General features: G+C 40.5%; 1 protein-coding gene across 3 annotated transcripts; it reads left to right on the top strand.

Annotated features, from left to right (window-relative positions):
* The first annotated feature begins 5,508 nt into the window (after nucleotides 1-5,508).
* Nucleotides 5,509-15,797, top strand: LOC136526792 (probable sucrose-phosphate synthase 3). Of its 3 annotated transcripts, XM_066519385.1 has the most exons (13): nucleotides 5,509-5,861; nucleotides 6,038-6,127; nucleotides 9,753-9,961; nucleotides 10,304-10,367; nucleotides 10,570-11,268; nucleotides 11,618-11,725; nucleotides 11,862-11,993; nucleotides 12,128-12,304; nucleotides 12,508-12,561; nucleotides 12,646-12,708; nucleotides 12,802-13,503; nucleotides 13,622-13,749; nucleotides 14,978-15,797. In XM_066519385.1, the coding sequence occupies exons 1-13, from the start codon at nucleotides 5,634-5,636 to the stop codon at nucleotides 15,255-15,257; spliced, it is 2,934 nt and encodes a 977-aa protein (XP_066375482.1). In that variant the 5' UTR covers nucleotides 5,509-5,633; the 3' UTR covers nucleotides 15,258-15,797. The 3 variants fall into 3 exon arrangements, with proteins under 3 accessions (XP_066375482.1, XP_066375484.1, XP_066375483.1); XM_066519387.1 differs by lacking the exon at nucleotides 5,509-5,861 and having other exon boundaries at nucleotides 6,040-6,146; XM_066519386.1 differs by lacking the exons at nucleotides 5,509-5,861; nucleotides 6,038-6,127 and adding an exon at nucleotides 6,437-6,486.
* Nucleotides 15,798-16,111: the final 314 nt, after the last annotated feature.

Genomic DNA, 16,111 nt, shown 5'->3' with positions numbered 1-16,111 from the left:
CGGGGCTTGTGTTGTGAGCATCGGAGAATGGCAAGTGGAGGCAATATCTATCCATTTATATATTTATCTATAACGGCCGTGGGCCCATGGCGACGAGAGGGCACGGCGACCGGTATGGTGCATGGATAGGCTCGGAGTGCATGATACTCGCTCGGTCTCGAAAGAGATGTCATTCTTACTTTTTTTAACGAGTCAAACACTTTTAACTCGATAAATATATATATATATATAATATAAATATTTATAATATATAATTAGTACATTAGATAAATCATTAAATATATTTTTATAATAAATTTATTTAGATATATAAATATTGCACATATTTTCTATAAATCTAATTAAAATTGAGAAAATTTAACCTGTACATATCCCACTTCTATTTTAGGATGGAGGTATATAAAATATAAATATTTATAATATATAATTAGTATCATTAGATAAATCATTAAATATATTTTTATAATAAATTTATTTGGAGATATAAATGTTGCATATATTTTCTATAAACCTAATTAAAGTTGAGAAAATTTGACATATACGTATCCCACTTCTATTTTAGGATAGAGGTATACTGGTATGAAAAAAAATCTATGTACATACATGCAGAAACTCTTCCCTAGAGGACGACAAGTGCATGAGTACGAGATGCGCCGTGTTCACCCAATCAGGATGGCCAGTGTAAGCTTTGGACGTATCATATTTTTGCATCCGTTCATGCAGGCTGCATCAACTCAGCAGGCTACCAATCAGACTTCTTTCTCAGATTATACGAACCCACCCAGCTTGGATGAAGTGGATGCATCCAACCAAACATGCCCATAGTTGCTTGTGTATCGAGTCTCACTGATTCCTTGTGATGGCTAGCTTTCATGAGAGGTGAGGGGCCTTTTAATTTTAGCCCTCCTCCTAATTGTGATTTTTCAAGATCAACATCTCCTAATTCCAACTCAAGATCATGGAAATGCTTCGACTTTGTCAAAACCAATACCGCTGATTGAAAAATAAAGGTGTTATATATTTAACGCAAGGATGACATGGTAACTTGCATGACATTTTTATTTCAATCCAAGTGATTTTGGTGACGAAAGACATAACTCTAGTGTACGTGTATACTCTCTACAACGGATAATCTTTAATAGGAGGGTAAAGTCTAAATTTTCTATCTCCAACTTACATGACAGACTAATTTTCGTTCCCTAAATTATGAAATCGTGTACCAAACGCCCTTGGACTATCGAAACTGAATGATTTTAGTCCTCTTCAAACTTCATATCTATATAATAAAAGCCGGTTTAGTCTCCAAAACTGCACAAATAACTTATTTTATTAAATTAGAAAACTTCATAGTAGTATTAGTTTTCTTCTAAAAAGGTTGTATGGGTGATGCTCTATATGGAGCTATTTGAATCTTCTTTGTTTTTTTTTTCAAAGATAATGAACACGACTATAAGTAATAGAGGAATAGGAAGTTCCCAATAACTCATATAGACCACAAACAAATAGATAATAACATTTTCTTTAGAAATGGTACTAGCTTCATGTTTTCTGATTAAAATAAATGAATTCTGAAGTTTTAGAGATTAAAATAAGACATTAATTAGGAAACCACCTTTGAAATGTGCAAAAGCACCATATTTGTCTGTTTTTAACGGTTGAAAAACATGTTTCATAGCTTATTAATGTTGAAAATCGATCTGTCAATTAAATTGGAGTTTGAAAAAAATAGACCTTATCTAAAATAGCACGCACCTCTTGAAGACATGAAAGAACATTATGGCATTATCAAACAACCTTGACAATTGACAAATGACGCGCTTACCAAACCCAGTACTCCCTCGGTATAAAAAGAGTGATATTTTTTACTTCCAGACATTTGATTGTTCGTCTTATTTAAAAATTTTATGTAAATTATAAAATAAACAAATTATTATTAAAATATTTCTAATGATAAAATAAGTCATAATAAAATAGATGATATTTATATAAATTTTTTTGAATAAAACAAATAATCAAATAAGATATCTGAAAATAAAAAATGACAGCTCTTCCGAGGAGTGGTTGCTTGTGGTTCACCAATCGCTACGAAGGGAAAAGGGAATCATTCATTGGTACAGAACGATGTTGGTACAGAACGAGCAGTAAGACTCGTCTTTCCAGTTTCCAATCTCCTGTCCGTGGCATGGTCTCCGACGGCGGGTCGGCGTGCGCGTAGCACGAATTTATTTTCATCGTTAATATATATTTATTATAGCACCGTATTGTCAAATATTATATTAATTAGGATTAAAAATTTATCTCATAAATTAGTATCAATCTGTACATTTAATTTTATAATTAGTCTTATAGTTAACACTTCGTGTATTTGTCTAAATATTCAATATCACAGGGGTTAACGTCTAATGAGAGGAAAATAAACACGGCTGGCAAGCGGGAAAGGTAAAAGATGCTGCTACCTGCCGCCGCGGTCAGCACACAGTGACAAGCAGCTCGCAGACCAGTCGGTCAGATGACTCGGATTCAAATTGAATTTCCCTTTTCGGAATATACCAGGTCGTGTTTATTTCTGCAGGGACATTCAATGGTCTCGCCAAAAATGCCTTTTTCCTACGGAGCAGGGCATAGACTTTCTAGATAAAAATTAAATGAACGAATGCCTTTTCTAGTAGTACGTACTGAGGCCTCGTTCACTTTGCAAAAAAATGAAACCGATCAATAGTACCACTTTCATCTTATTTGATAAATATTGTCCAATCGTGGATCAACTAGGCTCAAAAGATTCATCTCGTGATTTCCAACTAAACTATGTAATTAGTTATTTTTTACTTACATTTAATACTCCATACAAGCGGCTAAAAATTGATGTGATGAAGAGAGAGTGAAAAAACTTGAAATTTGAATGGCATCTAAACAAGGCCTGAGACTACTAGACTAATCCAACTCGCACAGCAAGTAACACAGGAATCTCTTCTCCTGAACAAGGTCAACTGGAAATTCATGTCACATGAATGCATTATTGTGTGTGGAGTGGAAGCCAAGTTCGCCAACAGCTGGGGCTGGTCTTTCGATCGAGGAACAAAAGCTATCACCAGACGAATCTCTTGCCAATTCTTTTTCGGCGCGCCAAATTTCTTGTGAATTTGAGTGGATGAACTAATAGTTTTTCATCGATCGAGAAAACCAAATTGCGAGCCAGACGTATTTCTTGTTTGTTTCAATGTTAGAATCAGGGGTAACACCATAAACTAACTATATCAGCTATATGACATGAGAAGTATACCACGCCATTTTCTTGATTTCGACGTTATATTTGTGAATATCCTATTTCCAAGTTGCTAGAAATTGCCTAAGGTAGCACAGTGACAAAAGCAGCGCTACCGCTACGTTACGATCAGGACTTCGCCGTCGGATACGGTGGAGACCACACCAATCCGCGCACCCGCTGGCAGGCAGACGGGCAGGGCAATAACCATAACCCGAGCTTTTACGTGTGTGTCATTTATGAAAGATGTTCTAGACTTAGGCCATGTTTAGTTTCCACCAAAATCTAAACTTTGTCACTATGCAAAAATAAGATTCCCCGTTATATCGAACTTACGGTACATGCATGGAGTATTAAATGTTGACGAAATCAAAAACTAATTGCACAGTTTGGTTGTACTTTGCGAGACGAACGTTTTGAGCCTAATTAGTCAACGATTGGACAATTATTACCAAATACAAACGAAATGCTACAGTTCATTACTGTATCTACAGCAATTTTGGGGGCGCCGAATCCGCGGGTAACTAAACGAGGCCTTATATGCTACTAAAAAGTTCGAACACATTTAAATGCCATGACACTTTACTTTTTTTTCACAAAGCTATTCCGTCGACATCTGCTACTAATGGTGTCAAATGGAGCTGCGAAAAGTCATAACTGCCCTCTAGTGCCTTGCTGAAAGTTGTGTTTTTCTCATGTGCTACTCTCGGGTCTGACAGTATCAACCTGGGGCTTAATTAGCCGCTAATTTGAAACACAAATGATCTGGCCCCCTTTATACATACATGCCGATGACAAAACTAGAATTAGTTTAAAAAATTATCACACAAATTTAGAGCAAGCCAGCAGAAACACACAAATTTAATCTAATTAAATTATCGGCATTGGGTTGTGCATACCCAGATCATACGATATGCATTAATGCATAAAGAGTGTCAGAGTACCAGGGCGAAGGCAGAAGGCCAAAAGCTTGCGTCCTGTTTCACTTATAAGCCATACTTTTTTAGCCAACGAATAGTATTTTTCTCTCATAATAAATCAGTTAACAATACTTTCAGTTATGGCTTATCAGCCAAGTGAATAGGGCATTGGCAGCTTGACTGAGATGCGTACGCGTCTCACGTCTCACCTAGGCGTAGTCACGTACTCGCGTTGCCGGCTCGCCGTCGTCGCCCGTCGGGAGATCGCAGCGCGCGTCGTGTCCAACGTCTCGCACTGTAGCCGCTCCCGCGTCGCCGCCGCGGACGAAGAGTAGTAGTAGTAGCAGCAGCAGTCGCGAATGCCACCGCCTTATCCTCATGTATGCCGCTGGGCGCAGCCAGTGCACCAACGAGAGCTCGCTCCTCCAAGCCTCCTCCACCCTAACTGGCTGCTCCCTCACCTTCCCCATCTCCTCGCGCGTGTGCCACTCTCTGTTCCTATTCGCCATCGAAGCCGAGACACCCCGTTCGCCGGGCCGTTGTCAGTATGTTCTTTGCCGTGCCGCAGGCTCGCATGGCCGGGAGGCCACGTGCCGTCACAGCGCAAGCTGAGGCCCTCGCGGGTCCGGCTTGCTGCCGCAGCGACCTCACCCCTGCGACCACTGGCCGGTGGCCGCCGGGATTTGGCCGGGCGAGCCCGATCCCCTGGCGCTGCGTCTGTTGAAGAAGAAGGATCGCGCCCGCAATAGAAACGATGGTGTGAGCGAGCAGGATCACGGCTCGAGCAGGCGGCGACGGCGCGAGCAGACGACGACCTGAGCGAACAGGGCCACGACGCTAGCAAGCGGCGGCAGGCAGCGATGTGGCCCGGCGAGGAACACTCGGCAGAGGGTGCGGCACGGAAGGAGACGTTCGGGGTGGGCTAGCGCGGGGCAAGGGGTGGCCCTGTCGGGTGAAGGATGACGCAGCAGGATGCTACGGGTGATCGGATGGATCGGGTGAAGGAGAAGAGGAAGAAGAGGATACGCTAGGGAAGGGAGAGAGGCAATCTGAACATATTCACTAATGAAACTCACGTACGAGGACAACTAAACGGTGAAAACCGGAAAGAAGGTCGAAAAATGGTTTGCGAGGAAAAAAAAGGTGTAACGACACTTGAATGCCTTTTAGCCTGTTCGCTTGCTCGTAAATAATCGTAAATTTCCAGTCAAGAATAGTGTTTTTCTCTCACACCAAACCAACAGTAAATAATTCAATTTTTTTCCGACCCGAAGCATCTGGCACACTGCTAAAAGGCTCTTTCCAATTCCATGTCACATCTCCTTTCCATTTCTGTTCCTCTCTCTCTCTCTTCCCGTCGCCGCCCTCGTCCTCGCCGCCACCACCACCACTTCCCTCCCCCACCCGCACCCGCCGAACGCCCCCCATTTGCCTCGATTTCGCCGGCGGCGATGTACGGCAACGACAACTGGATCAACAGCTACCTCGACGCCATCCTCGATGCCGGCAAGGGCGCCGCGGCCGCGGGCGCCGGCGCCAGCGGCCGGGGCGGAGGCGGAGGCGGGGACCGGCCCTCGCTGCTGCTCCGCGAGCGCGGCCACTTCTCCCCCGCGCGCTACTTCGTCGAGGAGGTCATCACCGGCTACGACGAGACCGACCTCTACAAGACCTGGCTCCGGGTACGTACGTGCGTGCTCCCTCGCGCGGCGGCTCCGCTCCTCCCCCCCGCGTGCGGGAGGGCGAGCGAGCTCGCGCTCCGAATCCCTGGCTCCCTTCCTCGCTGGTGATCCGCGGGATGTGTTGATCGATCTGTGTGTGTGCGGCCGCGTGTGCACGTGGTGGTGGGTGCGCGCAGGCGAACGCGATGCGGAGCCCGCAGGAGAAGAACACGCGGCTGGAGAACATGACCTGGAGGATCTGGAACCTCGCCAGGAAGAAGAAGGAGGTGCGCCTTTTTGCTCTTGGTTCGTTTCTCTTCTCTCCCTCCGCCGTGCTGCTTCTTATGTTCCTCACAGCTTGTGCCCATCTCGGTTTTGATAATTCAATCCGCAAGCTGGATTGGGCTCCGGAAAGAGGAGACGTGGGTTAGATTACCGTTTTGCTGGAACTAGGATTGATCTTGGCATAGGTGCATTTTAGAGAGCATCAGGATCTGTTCCACAAAATGTTTCAGTGGAGTGTTCATCGAGCTATGGTCCTTCTCAATGAGCTTTGCAAAGGTATTGAACAGAAGTTCCACATTGATTTGAACCAGGTAGCACGCCTAGGATGTTTCTGCCTTATCTGATCGCTACTTATGATGGGGTAAGACACTGAGCAAAACGCCAAGCTTTTCAAGCTCCATATGTGTGATTGGGTATGTAAGTTAGTTAGTATTATCACCTAGCCTCCAGTTCGTCACCTACTCCCTGTGGTTACTTCTTCAATTCATCAAAAACTGCTTGATGAAGTGCTAGTGAAAGAAAATATAGCTCTTCCGCTACAGATGTATGGAAATACGGTAATGATCAGTATGTGTTGATGGGTCACACTGACCCCAGAATAGGACACGCTACACTGCAAAGCACAGAGCATCCATTCATATTCATATTAGTCTATGTTTGTTTTGAGCAGCAACAAATTGAGCATGTAAAGCAAGAATAGTGGAAATTAGCCAGAGGCATTAGGTTATCTACTAAGGTTGATGGACCAAAGCGTGTTTCACTGGTATCAGTATCACCAAATCTGCACTAAATAGGCTATTCCTTTGGAAAATCTGTAATAACTGCATACTCATGTCAGTTAATAGAGTCCAGGCACATGTTCTCCATTGTATTCTGGAAAAAGACATTTTTTTCTTCTAATAGTCTAATAGATAACTATGAAGTGTGCTGGACATCATGTTGGTAGGAGTGTCAGGTTCACTCAGGTTGTTTCTGTGCGTTGCAGCCTCAAAAACCAAGAAGTCTTATATATCAAGACAGTATTTCTCCGTTTTACACACAAATTCTAATATTCCATTTTCTCTGATCAATTCCAACAATTTTTACTTGTGTTTAATTCTGCCCCTTCAGTCCATTCACCATTTAATGCAGACTAAGCGACTGAGGTGTGCCTCATGTGGTCGAAAAAGACTGAAGATTTAAATCTGTATAGTAGACTAAGAATTTCTCACACGTCTCAACCAGAAAACACACACACACACACACATGGAATATTCGCATTCTTATTGTCTATTCCAAGTTGCCAATTTGTACCCACTACCCAGAAAGTGTATTTGAGAGTTCCGCTTACACTCTAACCTATAAGGCTATAATTCAAGGTTCATGAAAACAAGCTGAAAGTAGAATTTTGAACCAGTAAGAACATTTATACAAAACAACTTTGTGTACACCTTGTTTCAAGATCTTCATTGCAAGTTTTGATTTTACTGTGATGAAGATTTGGTATAGTAAAAATTGGCTATGTAGCATCCGTAGCACATTATCAATGTAATTGAAATATTTTGGTACATTTTAATTCGTCTCAAAGATCCATATGTCAGTATTTTTACCACAAGTTAACATCTACTAGACTTTCTTCGATTTTGCACACTATGAAGATCAACTGGTCCTAAGAACCTAAACTTCCAAGATTTTCTCTTCTACTCTTCAGTCTTCACCTAACCTGAACCTCCAAACTGCGGGTGTTTTACCTGGTAGAAGGTGGAAACAATGTAATACAAATTTGTCCTATTGGCAGCAATCAGTGCCGTGCAGTTATTCAATTGTACACATCTAGGAGGATAGCACCAATCAATCTTTACTCCTTTAGCAAGGTACTTCACTTCATTATTACAATTAAGGTCTTTCGTGAGACCTGCCCCAGTGTCAACAGAGGCACCATGTCACTGGACCACTGGAGCTCCTCCCACCTGTTGCTTGCTCTTGCCTTATTCTGTTTGCCATCATACTTACCTGTTACAAAAGAGTATTCAAGATAGTTGCAGGGGTAAAATGGTGATCCCAAACAACGAATGTTCTTTTAGTTGTTGTTGTGATTGTATTAGAATGTAACAAGTCCATATTGTGGTATTTGTCTAAAGTGTCCAGCTGTAGATGCTACATAGCCATCCTCCTCAGAAAAAAAGAAGAAAAAGCCTTTGGCCAATGGGGAAAGATTGCCCAGTATTGCACTAAGAATAAGCTCTTAGACAAACTGACAGAGAAAATCCCCGAACCCTGGCTTCACCTATAGCCTATAGGGCCGCACTGTAACCTCGGCCAACCATGAACTTCTGGGATGGCGACCACTGCAAGTATCCCCTGGTAGGAGGGCCCAAATCAACCGCTAGTGTCACAGGTTGGTGCCCTACGAATATTTATTGGGTTGCCAGCGAGGGTTTTTTTTGGTGCCATGAGGATTTGAGCCCTAGCCAGGGTCTCCCTCAACTACGGAGCTTACCACTACACTACATGAGTGTTGGCCTTTTATGAATCTTCAATTCCTCTTGGTAACCTGCAGTATGGATATCAAGGGCCTAGATGAGTCTGGGCTCATGGGCTGCTTGTGATATATAGATACAAGATAAATGTTAGTTTTTCAATGCTTCTATCCACTGGCTCGATGACAACTTTCTTAAGCACTATGCAAAGCAAGTGGAATCAGGGGCAGGGAGACCTCAGTTGAGTTTGGCAACATGGATGATCGTCCAATGTGCATGGCCTTTTATGTTCACAGACCTTTTGTCTATTTAGGCATGAAGATATGATTAATGACATTATAGAATGTGTAGAATATCATGTGGAAGTGAAAATGTGGGATTTGAGTGGAAGTGAATAGATCAAGAGATGTAGGATTCTTTTTTGACGGAAGATGAGGGATCTAATTTTTTATTGTTTAAAGAGGTGGCATACTGGCATGTAGATCCTCTAAGAACACAAAATTAGTTTCATACAAGCAAACTATTTTTTCTACAAGTACACTGTCATTGGCTATTTGTTTGACTTATTAAAGTTTGTTTGTTTTTTCTAACATACTGCTTTGCTCTCTTCACTTCAGTAGAAATTATTTTCTTTGTGTAAAGGTTGTATGCACATAAACCATGCTATGAAAAGTTACTTATGAGTGGCCCTATGACATTCGCTGTTTGATGTGTTGTTACTTTTTTTTTTTGTTGAAGTTTGATGTGTTGTTACTTGTTAGTGCGTGGCATGTTCATATGCCTAGCGGTCCCTTCTCTAAGTAGTCATAAAAAAAGAATCGATTGGTCAGTTCAACGAAACTCATTGAATTAGTTTAACATGCATGCTAAATAAAATTGGCCTCTTGGGTTTACAGTCCCTATTTTTACTTGTACTTCAAATGTTCCAACAGCTCTCACTAGTTCACAACTCACAAGATATATTGACAATATAATGAATTTCTTTGTGCATTTAATGTTTTGATTTCTAATCTGATAATGTTGTTATCAAAAGTGATTTTGTTGTTCAGTTTATTTTCACATTTCCGCTTTATCTTGTTATGTGATAATTACATGTTAGGTTGCATTTGAACTTCTATCTCTTCCATTTAATATAGTTTTTCTTTGTTATGTAAATTTCAATATTCAGTTTGAGAAAGAGGAAGCCAACCGCTCGTCCAAACGCCGTCTAGAGACTGAGAAGCCACGGAATGATGCTACTGCAGAAATGTCTGAAGATCTTTTTGAAGGAGTGAAGGGAGAAGATGCTGGTGATCCATCTGTTGCCTACGGTGACAGCACAACTGGGAACACACCTAGGATCAGTTCATTTGACAAGCTATACATAGTGTTAATCAGGTACATAATAGTTTATTTAACAACTTCTACTGTAATTTTTTGATACTTTTATGTACATGCTACAGATTGATTAATCTGCATGTAACTAATTCATCATGTGACGATATGCTATTCATATCTGTTGCAAAATGATTTACATTAAATTGAAAGAAGGTCATAAGGAAATAAACTTCCGCAGATTTAGCCTGAACACTGCATACTGTTCATACTATTCTTAGAATCAGTGGTTTCACAAGTTGCCCATATAATCCAATTTAAATATGATGTAATCCTTTGGCTTGCTGGTATTTTTGTTGAAATATATTTGCCATTGAATTTGTGTTATGATGTATTATACTGTAGTCTTCATGGCCTGATACGTGGAGAGAATATGGAGCTTGGCCGTGATTCAGATACTGGTGGCCAGGTAATGGTATCGTCTGTGCATTTATTTATAGAATCAAGTATAACTGCAATTCTTTCTTCAGAATGAATAACTCAAAACTTTATCCTGTAGTTAACGGAGCAGCTATATATTCCATTTGATGTTTCGAAGATATTCACTAAAAAGATACTAGTATCATACAAGGACATGATTTCACTTTCATCCACTGTGTGCTGTTTCATAGGTCAAATATGTCGTGGAACTTGCTAAAGCATTAAGTTCATGTCCTGGAGTTTACCGGGTTGATCTATTGACAAGACAAATCTTAGCCCCAAATTTCGATCGTGGCTATGGTGAACCAGATGAGATGCTGGCTTCGACAAGTTTCAAGAACTTTAAATGCGAACGAGGAGAGAACAGTGGTGCACATATCATCAGAATACCATTTGGCCCCAAAGACAAGCATCTAGCTAAAGAAAATATCTGGCCTTTCATTCAAGAATTTGTTGATGGTGCGCTAGGTCATATTGTGCGCATGTCAAAAACTATAGGCGAAGAAACTGGCAGTGTGTGTCCAGTGTGGCCTGCTGTGATTCATGGCCATTATGCCAGTGCAGGAGTTGCTGCTGCTCTACTATCTGGAGCACTTAATGTTCCCATGGTGTTTACCGGGCATTTTCTTGGGAAAGATAAGCTGGAAGGGCTTCTCAAGCAAGGGAGACAGACAAGAGAACAAATAAACGTGACATACAAAATAATGCGCCGAATTGAGGCAGAGGAGTTGTCTCTTGATGCATCTGAAATAGTTATTGCAAGCACGAGGCAAGAAATAGAAGAACAATGGAACTTGTATGATGGTTTTGAAGTAATGCTTGCGAGGAAGCTCCGTGCGTTAGTCAAGCGTGGTGCCAACTGTTATGGTCGTTATATGCCTCGTATGGTTGTAAGTAAACTATTCCTCTGATTCCGTAAACAATTACTCGCTAGTTGCATTTTTGTCATATTTTATAGGTGGGCAATTAGCATTATGCATTCTTGCTCAATGTTTTCAAGTCGTCCAGTCGAACCTAGTCGCCATGGGACCGACTAGGACGATTAATCAAGATTAATCGCGATTAATCGGACGACTTGTACAAGTCGACGGTACCCCTAATCAGTCAGCAGGGACCGATTAGGACGATTAATCGTGATTAATCGCGATTAATCGGACGACTTGAAAACATTGTTCTTGCTGTCATTATCTATAATATAGAGGTTTTAAATGCTCTAGTTCTCTATTACTTGCTCTGCAGATAATTCCTCCAGGAGTTGAATTTGGCCAATTGATTCATGATTTTGATATCTATGGAGACGAAGATAACCCATCTCCAGCCTCTGAGGATCCATCTATTTGGTTTGAGGTTGTGAAATTATTTTAAGATGCCTACATGCAAGATTTTACTTTTTATTTGACTTGATACAGCAACTTGTTTTTTTCCTGTTAATCCTGTGTGTGTTTTTAAAGTTCATGTGCTGATGGTATGTATGTGATGACAGATAATGCGGTTCTTCACAAATCCTAGGAAACCTATGATTCTGGCTATTGCCCGTCCATATGCTGAAAAGAATATTGCAACGCTTGTGAAAGCATTTGGTGAATGCCACCCGTTGAGGGAACTTGCTAACCTTGTAAGATAACACTGAGAACCTGACATTTTAGTGTTTTGGGTATATTGCGTTCCAATATCATAATTGTATTGAATCTGTTAGTAATATAGAATTTTGATACCTTTTCCTTGGTACCTTTTGATTTTGCATTCCAGACATTGATAATGGGCAACCGTGAGGCTATTTCCAAAATGAACAAAATCAGTGCAGCTGTTTTGACATCGGTGCTTACATTGATTGATGAATATGATTTATATGGTCAAGTGGCATACCCAAAGCATCACAAGCACTCTGAAGTTCCTGATATTTATCGTTTAGCAGCAAGAACAAAGGTATAATGTTTTTAGCCAAAAAAAAATGGCGGTGCTATATTTTCCCCCTTTTGAATGCCAAGAATTAAAGCACTTATCTTTAATATATATCTGCTTTGATTTTCTTCCAATAAGCATTCGTGGTATATCCAAGTGAAATACAGTAGCCATTTTCTTATTTTAAATATTCACTGATACAACTTTTCTTGTCATACGTATGCCAGGGCGCTTTTGTAAATGTTGCTTACTTTGAACAATTTGGTGTCACCTTGATAGAGGTCAGAACTATTGAAATCAGAAATTCATTTATGTATCTCAACATTTCCATGCCCTTACTACCTATCTGTTCTTTTTGTGAGCAGGCTGCCATGCACGGGTTGCCTGTTATTGCAACAAAACATGGGGCTCCTGTTGAAATTCATCAGGTTCATGAGTCACATTGTACCATTTATTGAATTAATAGCGTAATGACTTACAGCTGTAATAGATTGGATCCTTTCTGGTGGATGTTGATGTAGGTTCTGGAAAATGGTCTCCTTGTTGATCCCCATGATCAGCATGCAATTGCAGATGCCCTCTATAAGATGCTTTCTGAAAAGCAGTTTTGGTCAAGATGTCGAGATAATGGATTGAAAAATATACACCAATTTTCTTGGCCTGAACATTGCAAGAATTACTTGTCAAGGATATTAACTCTGGGTCCAAGACATCCTGCTTTCGCATGCAAAGAAGACCAGAAGGTGCCTGTGAAGTGCAGGAAGCATATATTTGTTATTGCTGTAGACTCCGTTAACAAGGAAGATTTAATTCAGATTATCAGAAATTCTGTTGAGGCTACACGCACTGGAACTATGTCAGGTTCTACAGGTTTCGTGTTGTCGACTTCACTGACAATAGCAGAGCTACAGTCTGTAATAGTACGCACAGGCATGCTCCCTACTGACTTTGATGCCTTTATATGCAATAGTGGGAGTGATATATATTATCCATCACAGTCTAGTGATGTGCCAAGCAATTCCCGTGTTACATTTGCATTGGACCATAACTACCGATCACATATCGAGTATCGTTGGGGAGGAGAAGGTTTAAGGAAGTACTTAGTTAAGTGGGCTTCTGCAGTAGTAGAAAGAAGGGGGAGAACTGAAAAGCAAATCATCTTTGAAGATTCAGAACACACTTCAACATATTGTCTTGCATTTAGAGTGGTTAATCCAAATCATGTAAGCTTCTTTCCAGATCTTCAAACATTTGGTTGAAATTTTGCCCACTCATTATTTGGACCACTTTATTACAGTTTAAGTGTGCAACTTTTTATTTGACTTCGTTTATATATTGTAGTTGCCTCCTTTGAAGGAGCTGCAAAAGTTGATGAGAATCCAGTCACTGCGTTGTCATGCTCTATATAACCATGGTGCCACCAGGCTATCTGTAATTCCAATTCATGCATCGCGATCTCAGGCTCTAAGGTCTGGTGCTTGATTCTCTTCATTTCGTCTATTAATTAACTCTTCCTTTTTAAAGGAAAACATTTATCTTTTATGTTGCAAATTAGTTGCAGTATCATAGGGTGTGGAGCATTTAAAAAAACTGTTTTCAAGATGTGTAATTTTCTTTTCCTTAAATTTATGAGAAAAGTAGCTTAATACCATTATAAAAAGGTATCAATTGAATATTACATCTACTGTGAGTTTGTGACGACCATGTTTCAAGTACACATTGGATTCTATTTATCAACTTTGTGTCCATGGTGATGGCACTGAGCAATATTTCCCTTCGTGTTGTCCGTTGGATGATTTATTCCAATCATGAACTGTTTCAACAGAAGACTAGACTAGCTGGAGTGAGAAACTTGATATTTACACTGGTTACAACCCCTTTTTTGTTTGCCTCTTCTCTTCTCTCTGTTTCTTTTTCTCCCTGTGTTGGGTGTTCAATGTTATTCTTTGATTTGCTCTTTATTACTTCTTATAGTGACCGGCAGTTCTCCTTCCGGTTCCAGAAAAAGCAGTGGGAGTGAGAAGCTGGACCCTATTGCTTTGTTTGGTACCAGCTGATTACCTGTCACCAGGATTAAAAACTTAAAAAAAAACTTAAAATTAGTGAAGCTGGATGTAGCTCTCTCCTTATTGGTCTCCTAAACTGCTCTGTAATTGGTCTGGAATTGGGTGGTTACCAGAATATAACAGGGAAACTATAAGTCTATAACTTGGTCAAAACGGGTGAGGATCAGGTGTAAATAGGTGTTAATGCAGGCTGCGAACCAGTTTTGAGTTCATATGGGGGATTTGTATCCTTGCGTAAACCAGTTTAACTATAAGCCACATGATCAGGTTGGTTATGAACCTGGAATGTGTAAGAAATCCTATAATAATATTTTTTGCATACAGAACTCTGGTGCTTCTGGCTGCAGTGAGAGTTTAAGTCGCTAATGCATGGGGTGTTTTATTTCCTATAAAAAATGAGTTTTTTTTTGTATTTTTTACCTTTCAAATGTTTTGTGCAGCCCTAAAACCCTAACAGCGTAAGAAGTTCTGCAATAGATAATACTGCCACCATCACTAAAAATGTACACTGGTCTGGTCTGGGATCTGTACTTTTGATTATTGTCTTTGGGAAACATTTTATGTATTTATTTCCATATCCACCTTGCAGCAAACATGTGTGCAAACCTACTAACAAAATTTTCTATTATAGGTATTTGTCTATTTGCTGGGGCATAGAGTTGCTAGATGCTGTGGTCATTGTTGGTGAAACTGGTGATTCTGATTACGAGGAACTGTTTGGAGGTCTTTACAAGACAGTCATCCTTAAGGGTGGATTCAACACTCCTGCGAATAGGATCCATACGGTCAGAAGGTACCCTTTACAGGATGTTGTTGCTCTTGATAGCTCAAATATCATTGCAATTGAGGGATTCAGCACTGGTGACATCAGGTCTGCTATGCAACAACAGCTTGGTATACCCACACAATGACACCAAGTGCAATCTATTTTGTTATTAATAGAAAGAAAGAAAGAAAGAAATGAATAACATGAATATACGATACAAACACTTCGTTTCCATTCTATTGGAAATGTCCGATTTTGCCTGCCAGCCATTTAATGTATGTGTGTGGTCCCTGCATGGGTTATGAATGACATTCCCTTGGATCCCCGCACTGGAAATTTTGGAGCGAAGAGCATGTTAATGGATACATCCAGCTGTACAGACGAAACAAATTTGTTCAAATGTTGATAGTGAAAAACTGAAAACATTTTGTGGAAGCATTTTCAGCAAACAAGCTTCCAATATACAAAGCTCATACTTTTTCCATCACTTCAAAGTGGAGCTTATGATTACAGCGCAACCTCTTTTTTCATTCTAGGAGGGGTGCCTTATATTGTGTAAATACTGTCACATAATTTAGCACCATACATCTTGTTTTCTTGAATTAATATGCCTAAGTGTTTACTCTCTTTTTATATGTTTTTCCAACAGCCTGTCTTGTGGTTACATCATTAATACCTTTATCCATCTGCAGCTCTAGTGGTTATGAAATTATTGTAGCAACTGTGGCGCTCCCAACTATGACTTCATCATGCATGTATTGCCTTGCATTATCTGCTTAAACATCATTAGTTGCTATGACTTGCACTCAAAGCAGCTTCTAAGTTTGGTGTAGTAGCTGCAACAATTACACCACGCCCATCTGCTCTCCTCCTACCATTTGCCCCCGGATGATCACGTTTTTACTTTTGCCATTTGTTTGACCTGATTTGGTCTTCTTTTGCTTGTTCTTGTAAACCCATAGAACCGTTTGCTTTCTTCTTTTCCGGTTCCCCGCGCCA

The sequence above is a fragment of the Miscanthus floridulus genome, chromosome 19, assembly GCF_019320115.1.
Source record: "Miscanthus floridulus cultivar M001 chromosome 19, ASM1932011v1, whole genome shotgun sequence".
Classification (NCBI taxonomy): Eukaryota; Viridiplantae; Streptophyta; class Magnoliopsida; order Poales; family Poaceae; genus Miscanthus; species Miscanthus floridulus.
This window is presented reverse-complemented; position numbering and strand designations above follow the sequence as displayed.